At 32.6% G+C, this 14,539-nt stretch overlaps 1 protein-coding gene and 1 long non-coding RNA gene across 2 annotated transcripts; one reads left to right on the top strand and one right to left on the bottom strand.

The window, feature by feature from the left end:
- Positions 1-1,906: 1,906 nt before the first annotated feature.
- LOC120081645 (NADPH-dependent pterin aldehyde reductase-like) lies at positions 1,907-14,539 on the bottom strand. Its single transcript, XM_039036692.1, has 6 exons — positions 13,922-14,539; positions 13,551-13,620; positions 13,272-13,456; positions 8,043-8,050; positions 2,201-2,373; positions 1,907-2,010 (listed from the first exon to the last, which is right to left on the bottom strand). The coding sequence occupies exons 1-6, from the start codon at positions 14,174-14,176 to the stop codon at positions 1,907-1,909; spliced, it is 795 nt and encodes a 264-aa protein (XP_038892620.1). The 5' UTR covers positions 14,177-14,539.
- Positions 10,348-11,631, top strand: LOC120082029. The gene is made up of 2 exons (XR_005483028.1): positions 10,348-10,600; positions 10,754-11,631. It is a non-coding gene; the product is annotated as an uncharacterized LOC120082029 (long non-coding RNA).

The following is a 14,539-nucleotide window of genomic DNA, read 5'->3' on the forward strand; positions in this document are numbered from 1 at the left end:
GTCAATTTCGTGGAAATTACAAGGAGTAAATGGAAATCATCAAAGGTATCCATAATGAAACCCTTTTTGTTTGTAAAACTTAATGTTTAACATGTTGTTACTCATATTCGTATAATTAGAGTGCGTAATGATTTTGTTAGCTTCCGTATTTTGCATGTTTTCTCTATCAATTGTTATCAGGTATGATTTAAGCACTCAATTAACGTTAATTTAAGTTTGGTGGGTGAATTTCTTGAGATGCATGTTATGTGACTGATATGGATATTCTTACAATTTTGGCATTACATTCTTCTTTGATTATGATGTTGTAATTGTAATGTGTTCTTGATTGATGGATCTTAATGTGTGCTTAAGGGTCTATAATTTTATTGGAGTCAATAAAGTTGAAATTAGGTTGTAAATGAAGATTCAAGCAAGCAAGATTAGCTGGAAAAAACTCAAATTGATGTCATTGTCATGAGATGGCTGAGCCCCTTTGTTCAAATCTAGGAATCAATACATAAGGGAATAACCTATCTGCTAACCCTAAGACGAGTAAGAGTGAATTCCTTCTTGCAGGACTTCGTCTCCAGCTATCTATCTAGTTTTATCCGTAAAACGGGAGGTTTCTTGAGCGGTGATGTAGAACTACTCTCACATATGCAGATCAAAGGATAATCCCAAATAAACAGGAGTTCATAGTTAGCTCAGGATTAAGATTGAGTTACCTTGGGTCAACAATTTGAATAGTTAGTTTTAATAGTAAACGTTTGTTATAAAGAGAAGTGACTATTTCGTGGTTCGGTCTTATGCACACGTCTTTTGCATAGGATACCTTGACTCGCATATCTCCACAATAATGATTTCAGGATCACATCGTTTGTATCAATATACAAAGTGGGTCGCATCCATAGTGTCCCAAGGATGAGGTACCCAATCTCATCCATATTTTTATAGATATTTTTTGGCTATATACTAAAACCTTGTCCTCTTTTATGTCTCTACATAAAATTAAATCATTCATACTATAGCCATGAGTTTGTTTATTGGATTTTATAACATAATGCAATTTCAGTAACACTTTTATTGAATAAAGTCTCAATAATACTTTTATTGCAAAATAGAATATGTTTAGAAATTACGAACTACAAGTTTTCGGACATTCCCAACAATCTCCCACTCGGACTAAAACTCCAGTGAGTTACAAAGATATACAAATATACAATATTGAGAAAAAGAGAGAAAATACAATAAACTAGGGTATCTATATACCCTTGACAAATGTCTCATACAAAGAAAACCTTCAATTTCTTAACCAAAAAAATTAGAATAATTGTAATGGATAGCATTTTTAGAACAATAAATTAATTAAGTGTATAGCAAACATTTTAAAAGATTTCAAATGAAACAAAATCTATCTATGATGAACTCTATAGCTGATAGACTCTTACTAGTGATATTGTCGATCGTTGATAGACTCCTAATAGCAATATAGTCGACTTCAAAAGTAAAATCTAAATTTTTTTATATTTGTAATTTTTTTGCATTGTGCTATTTCTACAAATACTTTTCATCTTGTTATATTTGCCACAAGTCCATGATTGAATTGTTTATGTTTTTATAACAATTTTTTTTTTTTATAAATCTTTTTACGATGACCAATTAAATTTAAGTCACATTAAATTCTTTCTTTTGACTTGTCAATTTATACATTCTAATAATAAATTAAATGGTGAGAGAGATATGTTAAGATAATTAAAATTGAAGTACTTAAAATTACAAAAATTACAAACTACTCCAAAAAGCAAAATGGAAAGTATGAAAATGTATGTCGAACAATGAAGATAGTTCTGGAAAAACTTCAAGCAACACAAATAATATTACATTTATTATTAAAAAATACGTTGACCTTTTGTTTTTCTTAGGATTAAAGACAAAAATCAGGTAAAACACCCGGATCAGGAACGATGAGAGTTGCACCATTATCAGCAGTTGTAATGTTTAGAATAATCGGAGTTGCTTTAAGAGCCCCAACACAAAAACATTAATCCCATGAATAAACATTTAATACATACTTAAAAAAGACCTTATTGGTTTCTAGAAACATACTTTCTAATAGTTCATAATTTAAGTTAAAAGTTTTGAAGTTTTCATATACGATTAATAAAAGATTGCTTTAGAATAATGAACAATATATAGAAATAATATTTTTGTGCATACCATTCTTGAGGAGATTGGCATTGAGAAGCTAGATGGCCTTGAACAAAAACACACATATCAGTATTAATAATGGCAGGATCTAATATTACAATCGTCATTTCATTTGGTAGCTCCTTCGCAATCGATTTGCTTAAACCTTCAATCGTCCATTTTGAACTACAATAAACTGAAAGCCTATATAATAAATAAGTTAGAATCAAAGTAATAACTAATATAGCATAACGCAAAATGATTTGTAGTTATTGCTAGTACAATTTATAGACAACTCATAGAAAATATCCAAAATGTGTTTAATAGAAGTTTATTAAAATATTTTATTAATAGATAAATATTTTATAAGTGATAAACTTCTATTATCGATTATAAAATCTATGACTTCTATAAATTAATACTCATATTAAAGATAAACAAAGTATAATACTCTATCACATGAATAGAGTATTATTTTCTTTTGCAATGAAATTGTGAAGAAAAGAATTAAGAAGGAATTGATAAGGATGAAGAAAATGAAGTTAAGAATAGGACAAAAAAAAAAAGTGCAAAGTAAATAGGTGAAGGTGGAGCTTTTATTTTCTTTTAATCATTTATCGGTGACTATCACTGATATGTAATAATAGAGTCATTAGTGATAACCATGAATAATAAACTTGTATTTTTATATAGAACTCCATATGTGACTGTCATTAATATAATATTTTGATCACTCTATTTTTAGGTTTGTTCAATTTTAACTTTTAAGTATCTAATTTTAGTGTCTGTACTTTTGATAAATTGTAAATTAGTCTCTCAAAATTAATATTTATCGAAATTAACTAAATAATAATAATAACAATTTTCATGCAATAAAATATAATATGGAAATATATTTTCAAAATTTATAGTGAAACCGTTAATAAAATAAAATAAAAAATTAAAAAAATCAACAATCAACAATAAAAATTTATAGTCACGAACTTTTATGGAAGTAATGCTTTAGTTTTTGACTTTTAGCTTGTAACCATTTAGTCCACCATATTTCTAAATTTTTAATATTTGATCTATAAATTTTATACTGTAAAAATTTAGTCTTTGTATATTACAATTTATAATGATTTAGTCACAATTTATTAATCTAAGATTTAGTCCTTGTACACTACTAAGATTTCTTGCAGATGTAGATTGATAGAACTTAACTAGTAATGGTTAAATATATTTATAGATATTTATATATTTTTTGTACAATTGGGGATAGAGGGATTCATACCACAGATATTGTTGCTACTAGTACACTCAAATGTTAATTAATTTATGCTCGGTATGGTTTATTTATAATTCTTTTTTTAGAAACATATTTATTTATAAATCACAAAGACTAACAGCCGTTACATAATTAATCAAATTTGACAATAAAATTTCATAAGAATTTTCACGATACAGACTTGTTAAAAATCTGAAAGTATAAAAACTAAATTGTTACAAATTTGAGAACAATGATAAAATTCAAAAACTAACTGCCCATTTGTTAATAATTTAGTTTTTTATTATTTGTAACATCCTAACCTTTTAAGTAAATCTAACATGATTATCTTTCCCTACTATTTGAGGTTTTTCCTTTTTTTTTTTTTTTTTTTTTTTTTTTTTTTTTTTTTTTTTTTGCAATTTTGAGGTTAAAATTGAATTATTTTGACGAGATCATTCAATTTAGATTGAACATGATAAAGATTTGGGATTTTGAATTTAAAGTGAAAGATCGGAGAGCTTTAGAGTTTGGATTTAATTTGATTTTGAAATTTAGAAAGGAAAAGGGAATATCCATATATATATATATATATATTAAATTAAAATCCAATCAGGCTTTCGATTATATATATATATATAGTGGGTAAAAAAAAAAAAGGAAATTCAACTCTTTCTCATCTCAACTCTCAGACTAGAGATGTTCACAAGGCGAGGCACGTTGAGGATGTCATTCCCCGTCTCCATTCCTACTCCTCATTTCATTCCCCATCCTCGTGAAATTCTCTATGGGGATCGGGGCGGGATTCTTCACAGGAAATTTTTTCCCCATTTGTTTTAATTTAAATCACTAATGTTTTAAAATTTTAATTAATTAATTAACTCTATCTTGATTGCTAGGGCTAGTTTTACATGACAATTTAAATTTAAAGATAAATTACTCAAATTTTGACTTAAAGAAACTAATTATTTTTTTAGTAGAAAGAAATAAATATAAATCAAATTATTCACATATATAATCTAAATTTAAATATTCAATTTAAACATATTAATTATCTTGACAATTAAACAATGAAACATGCAATTTAAATATTTTGTATGGGCGATCGTTATGGGAGGTCTTGGTGCTTGAGGGCTATCTTGCGAAGTAAAGATAGATTCAAGCATCTGGTTCGTTTGATGATTGGCAATGGACAGTCTTGTTTTGTTTGGTGGAATCCTTGGCTGCCGGGGGGCGCGATTTTGGATTCATACGGGTATACGATGGTTCATGATGCAAGGAGTAGTTTGGAAGCGTGGTTGTCAGAGTTCTAAGATGGTGAGGGAGGTTGGAGGTGGCCTACAGTATCTTGGGAGCTGCTTGAGATCTGGGGTTTTATCTAGGCAGTGGAGCCTAGGGTGAAGGGAGAGGATTATTGGGTTGGGTACCGGATGCTAGTGGTGGGTTCTCTATCGCTAGTGCTTGGGAGAGTATACGTCCTCGTCATCATAGGGTGTCTTGGGCTGGTATTTTGTAGGCGGGGGATGGTATTCTGCATCACTCCTTCTGTGCGTGGTTAGTAGTGAGGGACAGGTTGGGTACGCAAAATTGGTTGAGGAGTTGGGGTGTGTTGTCAGAGGGGGGTTTCTTCTGTGTGGGGGAGGTGTGGAGTCGCGGGATCATTTATTTTTTGAGTGTGGGTTTGAGAGAGAGGCGTGGTGTAGTGTGTTACGTCAGTTGGGTTTGACACATCGGGTGACTAGTTTGGGATGTAGAGTTAAGTTGGCTGTGCCGAGTGGGATCGGGTAAGGGGGTGCGTAGAAAGTTGTTTCGTATTTTCTAGTGTGCGACCATATACTACATCTGGTAGGAGCATAATCGGAGACTGCATGGAGGTCGACCGAGGTCGGTGTCTGCTTTGGTTCACCTTATGGTCTTTACGGTTCGCGCTCGTGCTACTTCCTAGCGGGTTGACCTTCTTGGTCTTATCTAGTGTGTGTACGGATGTTTTTCTTTTTTTTCCTTTTGAACTTCACATTTTTCTCTGTTTTGTTGTAGCCACTAGTTTATGGGGTTTTGGGTTTTTCTCTCTGCCTATCCTCCTGGTGGTTTGCGAGTTTGCATCTATGTACTGATTTTATTCTATTCTTATCCTGTTGGCTTTGTTTTGGTCTTGATGCCCTGTCTTTGCTTCTGCTTTGTTGCTTTGTTGCCTTGATCCAGGGCTGTGGGATTCTGCTTGTTGTTGTATAACAATATCACATATTCTAAAAAAAAAACATGCAATTTAAATATAATATTTATATAATAATAATAATGAGATAACATTAAATAATTATTAAATAAATAAATAGAGACCGGGACAGGGACGGGAAATGGGGCGGGGGCAGGAGCGGGGGTGGGGACGAGGAATCCTGTCCCGTCCCCATTTAGCTCAACGAAAGTATTTTTCCCATTCCCTTCCTCATTCTCTGCCTAATCGAGGAATCCTCGTCTCCATGGGGAAATTGGGCATCTCTACTTTAGACCCACACACGAGAACCCTCTGTGTCTTCTTCTGCTTTGCGTGAACAACCAACCACCATCACTACAACTCAATGCCAAACCTCTGTTCTCCAATTCGTCATTCGATCATCTGTCACCACCATCTACGTGCAGATCCTATTGCTGTCACCTATAATGGAAGCTCAGTGTCACCGCTCCCTTATTCTGGACACCTACCACCACCACGACTAGACTCACACAACCTCAACTATACATCAGACACCGTTGAGTGCACTGTAGAGGAGAAACCTTCGGCAGTCTCTCCCCTTGCGTGGTTTTATCCGTCATAAGTCATTCCATATCTGCTGTTGCACCCACGCTATTCTACTGATTGGAAGTCGTTGTTCTAACCGTCATAAGACTCATCGAGTTTCAGTTTTATGTGAGTTCTTCCTTAAGTTATGCAATCAGTTGTCAAATTGAGTTTGATTTTGATTATTGATGTGTTACCTTCCATGTTTTGGGCATGAGATTGAAGCTTTGAAGAAATTTTTGGAATTGAGAGTAGGTTGTTCGACAAGATTGAGATCGATTTTGGCAATTTTAGTTCAAACCTTTGTGTAGATTGGACCAAATCGCTTTTAACCAAACCATGGGAAGTTATTTGGATTTGAGATTTTAAGTTGCTTTTCAATGGTTATTGATGACCATTGAGTGTTGACCCAAGTGATGGTTTACTTTTGATGTTTTTGGCTAGGTTCTAGTTTTTGAAGTCTTTTAAAGCGCACTCTAGCAGGGTCAAATGTCAATTTTGGTGAACTTTGGTTCAAATTGGATTATTTGATTGGAGTTAAAAGTTGTTTTGGATCAAATCATATGTCGAGTGAGCTTTGGGAGGCTTTTCAAGCGAGATTTGTGTTCTCATTTATCCCTAGATAATTAAAGTTAATTTTGGTATTTGATTTAGGGCTTGATTTAAGATTCTATTTGGCAAGTGTGAAAATAAATTTACTTGGATTTACATTTATTCCCGCCTAACCCTGTTAGTTCCTAGATATTTAATGCTTTATTTAGTTTTTTCAGCACGTAAAAGAGTAGAGGAGACCATTGAGACAGTTTGGATGCATTTTCGGCCAAAACGGAGCAAGAAATAGGAAAAGAGGAAAAATGACCAAATTTCCCCTAAAGGGAGCATTGCTGCACTATCTAGGCACTAAGCGCTAAGCGCAGCGCTGAAAGACAGTAGTACGGGTTGGCGAGAGCGCCATGGTGCTACGAATTTTGACAAAAAAATTCGAAGTGTGCACGCGGATGATCCATCACAGGGGGGCAGCAGCGTCATGCGGGGATCAATGTCCAAGGCTATCTTATGAGTCTTGAACTGTATGTGGAGACATATGGGGATCAATGTTCAAGATTTAGCCTAAAGAGTCTATAGTATAGGGATAAGACTGGGTACTTTATCCTGGTAACACTATAGATACGACCACTTTGTGTTCGATACAAACATAATTATCAAATGTGTTCGTGTAGGTGATACACGAATAGAGTATCCTATGCAAAGAGTTTGCATAAGACTCGACCGCTAAATAGTAACCACGAGATGTAACATCGTTGACAATTTGGTTTCTATTTCAATAGAATTACCTAGGTAACTTAGTCTCAATCTTTAGTATATTATGAACTCCTGTCATGAGGGATTTTCCTTTGATTTGCATGGGTGAGGGTGGCCAGATCGCCAACCCAATAAGCCTACCATTTTGGGGACGAGACCGAGTGTGGAGTTGGGAACATAATTATACAAGATAAAATTCACTCTTTCCCTATTTAAGGGAAATTAGATGAGTGTTCCTTTAAGTGGTATCTTTGAGACTTGAACAAAGGGCACTACCCTATCATTAGAGAAACATTGGTACTTATGGAGTCAAAGGTGACCCAAGGGTAAAACGATAATTTGACCCAGTTGGAGTTACAAACACTCATGAAGAATTAACTCACTATTATTCGTTTATATCCGTGGAAACAGAAATATATCTGTAGTGAGAAGAGTGTAGTTGTGGGTCTTTAGTGGAGTGTACTCACAGTTAACGAATATTGATTAACTTGGTTAAAGAGTTTGACCAATTAATCTCATATCGTTGGAACTTCTGATCTACAGGTCCACCAGATCCCCTCATTAGCTCACTAGAGGATACTTAAAAGGGATAATTTGAATTGTTCAAATTAATTCGAGGGAACTATATATTAATATAATCAATATAAAATTAATTATGGATATGATCTATAATTAAATTGGAAAGTAATATTTTAATAAGATTCAAATTAATTAATTCAAATGAATTAGATTGATAAAGAATTAATTAATAGAGAGGTATTGCACATGTACATGTGATATATATAGTAATTAAATATATATATTAAATTAGGATTAATATATAAATAGTTATTTAATTATTATGCAAATTAAAATTAAATAAGTGTTATTTAATTGGNATAGAGAGGTATTGTACATGTACATGTGATATATATGGTAATTAAATATATATATTAAATTAGGATTAATATATAAATAGTTATTTAATTATTATGCAAATTAAAATTAAATAAGTGTTATTTAATTGGGCTAATTAACTAAATAAGTGTTATTTAATTAAATGGGTTAATTAATTAACTAAGTTTTGTTTAATTAATTATAGAAAAGGAGAATATATATTTATAGAAAAGGAAAATGTATATTAAGAAAATAAAAATATATTGAGAAAGATCCTTGACCCTTCCCTATATAATGACCTCTCCATGGCCCTTCGCAAATATACATTCCTACACGACTTTGATTGTAGAGAAACTCTAACAATACACAATTCTCTAGTGTTATTGTGTAGATTTTTCTTTAAGCCATAAATCTTCTCAATTCTCTAAAAACCCTATTCTCCTCTCCCTCTCCTAATAGTTGGATACCACCTATCCCTATATTGGAATCCCAGAGAATAACGAGGTTTCTCTTGTGGTAATGTTTGAGATCACTCAAGAAGTTTTTCGTGATTGAGACCTTTTGGAGATCCGTTCATTGGAACCTTGGAAAAGCTTGTTCATAGCGCTAGAGAATCTAAAGTAAGAACCCTTCTAACCCGTTTCCTTATAAGCATGCTAATTTATATGTTTATTTATTCTTTTTAGTATAAAGATTTTCTTTAATATAAAATCGAATGCAATGAGATCTCACATGAGATGCTTCCACTGTGAGATCCGATTCGTTCACAAGGTATGTATTTGGAAGGTATAGTTAGAGAATTGCTTAACTACCAGTTCTCCATGCAATAGGATTTTCTTAGACTCCAATAGGAAAGCCTTCAGTTCGAGATGGAGGTTAGATCTAAGATACAACGTTTAAGTTACTTGCTTGCTCAAATTCCTGACTCAGATAGAAGATTAGAGGAGTTCTTGTTGCAATTGCATCACCTTCAGGCAACTGAGATGTTCCTCCATGAGTTAATATGCTTTTATGACAAGCATGATGACGTGGACCTCTCATCATGGTTTGTCCAAGTCATCATGGCACAAGAAGAATCGAAACCCAAATCCGACGAATCTCATATGATAAAATTAGAAGTTGAAAGACCTCATCCTATTCCGTCATCTGGTATTTCGTATATCTTTAAGTTTTCTTCTTTTTTTAATTGTGTCGTTTTCTACCATGGACTCGTTTTCTTCTTCTTTTAAATCTTTTTGTTCTCTAAAGTTTATTGTGTCGTTTTCTACCATGGACTCGTTTGAGACTCTTCAGTCTTTTAATTCTTTATTTTTTCATTTTTTAGATATACAAAAAAGCCAAAATTTGATCTATCTGGCACCTTTCAAAAGATGAAGTTTCTTCAAAGTGTTGAGTGCTACATCCACTCAAGTAAGAAAGGGCCGAAGAAATATGAGAATTTCTTCGTACCTTGAAAAGGGGATGGGTCTCAACGAGCAACAGACATTAAAATTTTTCCTTCTTGGAGGGAGGCAGGTAAAAATTTAATTTTTTTTTAGGAATAGAAAAACTAAATTTACTATAGATTGATTTAGCTTAATTTAGTTTAATTTAAATTACTTTTAGTATATATAAGAATAAAAAATAAAAAATAAAAACGGGCTAGAGCGCTCGCTGCGCTAGGAACAGATCCACGTGAAAAATGGCAAAAAAGCCTAAGCCTCTTCCTTTCCTCTCATTTTCTCTCCATTCCTCCCACAATCATACCTACCCATCACCTAATATCATGATTTCTTCCACAAATTAGCCACCCGACTCAATTTCTTGTATACAAACGTTAAAATTTTGCCTTCTTGGAGGGAGCCAGGTAAAAATTTAAATTTTTTTAGGAATAGAAAAACTAAATTTACTATAGATTGATTTAGCTTAATTTAATTTAGTTTAAATTACTTTTAATATATATAAGAAATAATAAAAATAAAAAAATAAAAATCGGGCAGACGCCACTGCACTAGGAACAGATCCACGTGAAAAATGGCAAAAAAGCCCTAAGCCTCTTCCTGTCCTCTCATTTTCTCTCCATTCTCCCACCAAATCTTATCTACCCATCACCTAATATCATGATTTCTTCCACAAATCAGCCACCCAACTCGATTTCTTGACTACCCATCAACAAATTTCGTGGGTTTTCTTCAAACCATGAAAATTTGGGCGTTTTCGACGTTTTTTGATTTTTTTTCCTTCAACCAGAGGTAAAATCTCTTGTTTTCTTGATTTTCTCCTACTTTTTGCTTGAGTGTTGCTAGATTTAGGTTTAGTTACTTTGATTTTTTATTTGTGCTGAAATTTCACATTTATGGAGATAGAGAAAGTCTGAATTTTTGTTGTGATTTTTCTAATTACAGGTTGGAAGTGGGTAGTTTAGGAGATTTTTTTTTTCGATTTTTAGGTTGAGTTCTTTTTTCACCGAGCTTTTATTTGCGTTGCTCTGAGTTGTGTAATTAGCGTAAGATTTCAATGACACCCAAGAGAAATAAGGGAAAAAATGTAGCTAGTACCTCTAATAATCAGCCCTAGTACGACCAATATAGATTTCCTTCCTTAGGGGCATATAAGTACTTCCGTAGGATTTTAGTGGCCAAAATCCTTATTCTTGAAAGAGTCTTACCATTAGGGGAGGATATTACCCTCATCATTACTGACGAGATTGAGAGACGAGATCGGGAGGAGTTAGCTAGTTGCCCCGAAGTTGGAATAGCCCAATTGTCAGGGAATTTTATATTAACATATAGGAGGACAGGGATGTCTCTGTTGTTAGAGGGATACCAGTTTCCTTTTTTTCTTTTCCTGCATTAACGTTTACACAATGGCTGATATGAGGGATGATGAGTATTCTCATTTCTTGTCTCAACTCTTTGAAGAAAGCTCAGTTGCTGAGGTCCTCTGTGGACCAGGGATCGACTAGGATAGGACGAACAATGAACCGATTAAGCTTACTGTAGGGATGTACTAGTCTCGAACCAAATCTGGCACACGTTTATTTGATCAGATTAATGTTAGTCAATGTGTAGCAGACGTGACCAAGGACAGGGAAAATTTTCATCTTATTTTAGTTTAGGTTTTATTATTTTTGGGTTGTATTCTATGGAGAATATCAATTCATCTCTCCTTCTTTGTCTATGACGTCATCGAGATGAGTTTCTCGGTTCTTGATCTTAGGATGTAAACTTATGTAACAACTTTGAGGATTTTTTTGTATTAATTTCAAATTGATTTTATGCATCTTTGATGTGTTTTAATTCTTGGATGTATGTTTATGTGTTTAATTGATGATCATTCCTTTGAATGTATTTCGATTGTTAAAGAACTTTAGGTTTGCACTATGTATTTCTCTTCGTCTAGCCTAAGTCATTGAGTAGAAAAAATCGAGTCTTGCATGCTAGGGTTTTTAAGTCTAGTCTTTGATCCTAAATTGTTTGATTTTATTTAATTTAAGGATATCAATTTAATCAAGTTGACTATCCAATTAAATATCTTCCCAATAGAAACCTATAACTTAATGCAATTGTTAATTGGTTCTTCTTAATCATTATCGAATTTGGTTGAAGTGATTGAACTTAGTTAATTAATGTTTCATTAGAAGTTTTAATTTAATTTAGGTCGTTTGTATGATTTAGTATTAATTAGTTGTCCACCTTTATAGATACTAGTTAGGAATAATCAAACAAGTGTTGTGTTAAGCACAATCAATATGAGTTAATAGAAACAATTCGATGATGGAAAATTACATAGGAGGAATTCATTTATTCCCAAGAGCTAGAATATCTAAACCTCGATACATTTTCCTGCTTTATTTTTACTTTCTTGCACGTTTAATCTCATCCATGTCAAACTCCCTCATTTACCGCTCTAGTTAGAAAATTGGCTCAATGAAATAAATTACGCTCCCCTGTGGATCACCTAGACGTACCACTATTACTACATCTTTATAAGGATAGGAGTAGTTCGATATTATGAATTTTCTTTTATCAATAGAAGTTTCTTGTCATTATGTTATGTACACTTGTGCCCAGACAAGAAGACTAACAAGTTCACCTAGTGGGCCTAGTAGTGGATATGTTATTCATGTAAGGGCAAGGATGGACCGACGAATGACAATAAGAATTCGTAGCTGTGACACTGGGACCAGATAAAAGCTTCCGAATATGTTTTCATGTTTTCATGTTTGAAATGAGTCTTAGTATTTGAAATTCTAGAACTTGTTATATTAAACTTTTTAATTCTTAAAAGTTTTATAGGTTTAATTCTTAAAAGTGCCATCGAGAGGAAGTAGGTTTAATTTTAAAAGACTTAATAGTCACTAAAGAGGTCTAATTAAATTATTATAGATTGAAAAATAAAAGAAATAAATAGTTATAAGGTGATAAATATAATTACTTAAAGAAAAATTTATGAAATGTGATTTTAATTATTTAGAGAACAGTTTAAGCCTTTTACTTTGAGTAAAGGCTTAAAATGTTGATTTCGATGAAAATATCGAGGTCTTAATTTTTTAAAAAAAAAATCGATGGAAATATCGATAAATTGCCGATTTCTATGGTTATTTCTGGAAAAATTATAAAAAAAATTCAGAAAACAAATTTAAATTAGTGAATAAATATTTTATGATTTTTAAAAGAATTAACATATTTATTAATTATGTTATATTGATATTAGTGACATTTTGGTGCTTATTTTTTTAGTGTTTCCTCCATTTTCTAAGCCGTGCTGGATATCCACGGAAATAAATAACACCTTTAATGTCAGTCAGAATAAATAGGGCACATGGTACAATGACGGACAGAGAAAAAAAAGGATGGAAATTGATGAAGATGTCGATGCAATTTTGGTTAGTATAGAAGCATATACACGTACCTGGGGGACTGCAATTCTTCCATAGAGAGAAGATATATTAACAATAGTTCCTTTATTTTTAGGAAGCATAAGAGGAATGAGGTGACGCAACACATTTGCTGCCCCTTTTATATTTATGTCAATCACATTATCGAACATTTCACTAGGAATCTCCCACAACTTCAAAGTTTCATTCACCACAGCCGCATTATTTACTGTCAAGATTAATTAAAACACTCCAATTTCATTGCCTAATTCAATCCATTTGTAAAAAAAATTAAACGAAACTATATATATAACTTTATATACCAATGATGTCAATGGAACCAAATTTCTCCTTAACCTTGTGTGCCATTTTTTGGATGCTGTCATTTGATTTCTACAAAATTAAACATTATATATGTATGTTATAAAATCAACGATCAAAGAAAGCAAGTAAAGAAAACAATAGAGAAATAGACACATACATTTATGTGGTTTATTAACAGAGGGAAAGATAATACATATTCAAAGACGCCAGTAGAATTAGAATGTTTATATATAGCATCCTCTTTAAACTCTAGGATTGAATCAAAATCATAACTAGACCCATCTTGGTCTTTTAAAGCATCAGATATTAGATTCAAAACATTTCGATAATATACCAAACATTAAAGGATGAAGAATTAAAAAGTTTCCACATCCAGGTTGAAGAGCAAATGGTCTCGTGGGGAAGCATTGGAGAGTTGTTGTTGAAGTGAATCTAATTTGATTTTGTCACGACCACAACCAATGATTGTATGCCCACGTTTAGCCAATTCCAATGCCAAAGCTCGTCCTAACCCTCTGCTCACTCCACTTATTACGACTCTTTTTGTGGTTTCTGCTTCCTTTATTTCAGCATATCCATTCGTTTCTTGTAATTCTTCATCGTTTGATGAATTGGTGGTAGCCATCAAACTATCAGAAACGAGCTACAACTATTGTTATTGTTTAATTTTGTGTAGAAATTAAAATTTGATCAATCATCACATTATATATAATGTGCAGAAGAGTTTGGAGAGTGAAAACCATGGACAACATCTCTTCTCTTTAGTGGTTGGAGGTTTTCAGAGGGTCCAAGAAAATTTCCAAATTATGTAAAAAACTCAATACTTTCTTTAAAAGAAAATTTCCCAAAATCAGCCCTGATAAAATGTAAAACAACAAAAACTCGACAATGTATAATCTACGTGTACAAATAGAAAGAGAGAATAATATTAGATTACAAATGGGAGAAGTTAATATAGATCACATCTCTAAACTCTAGAACCGAAATC

Source organism: Benincasa hispida, chromosome 7 (assembly GCF_009727055.1).
Source record: "Benincasa hispida cultivar B227 chromosome 7, ASM972705v1, whole genome shotgun sequence".
NCBI classification, from domain to species: Eukaryota; Viridiplantae; Streptophyta; class Magnoliopsida; order Cucurbitales; family Cucurbitaceae; genus Benincasa; species Benincasa hispida.

Excerpts from the sequence above, each read along its gene's own strand:
- LOC120081645 (XM_039036692.1), bottom strand. The coding sequence starts at position 14,176 with ATGGCTACCACCAATTCATCAAACGATGAAGAATTACAAGAAACGAAT. Across the intron at positions 13,621-13,921 it reads ATTTGCTCTTCAACCTGGAT|AAATCAAATGACAGCATCCA; the intron begins GTGGAAACTTTT and ends TTAATTTTGTAG. Across the intron at positions 2,011-2,200 it reads ATGCCAATCTCCTCAAGAAT|GGGCTCTTAAAGCAACTCCG; the intron begins GGTATGCACAAA and ends GTTTTTGTGTTG.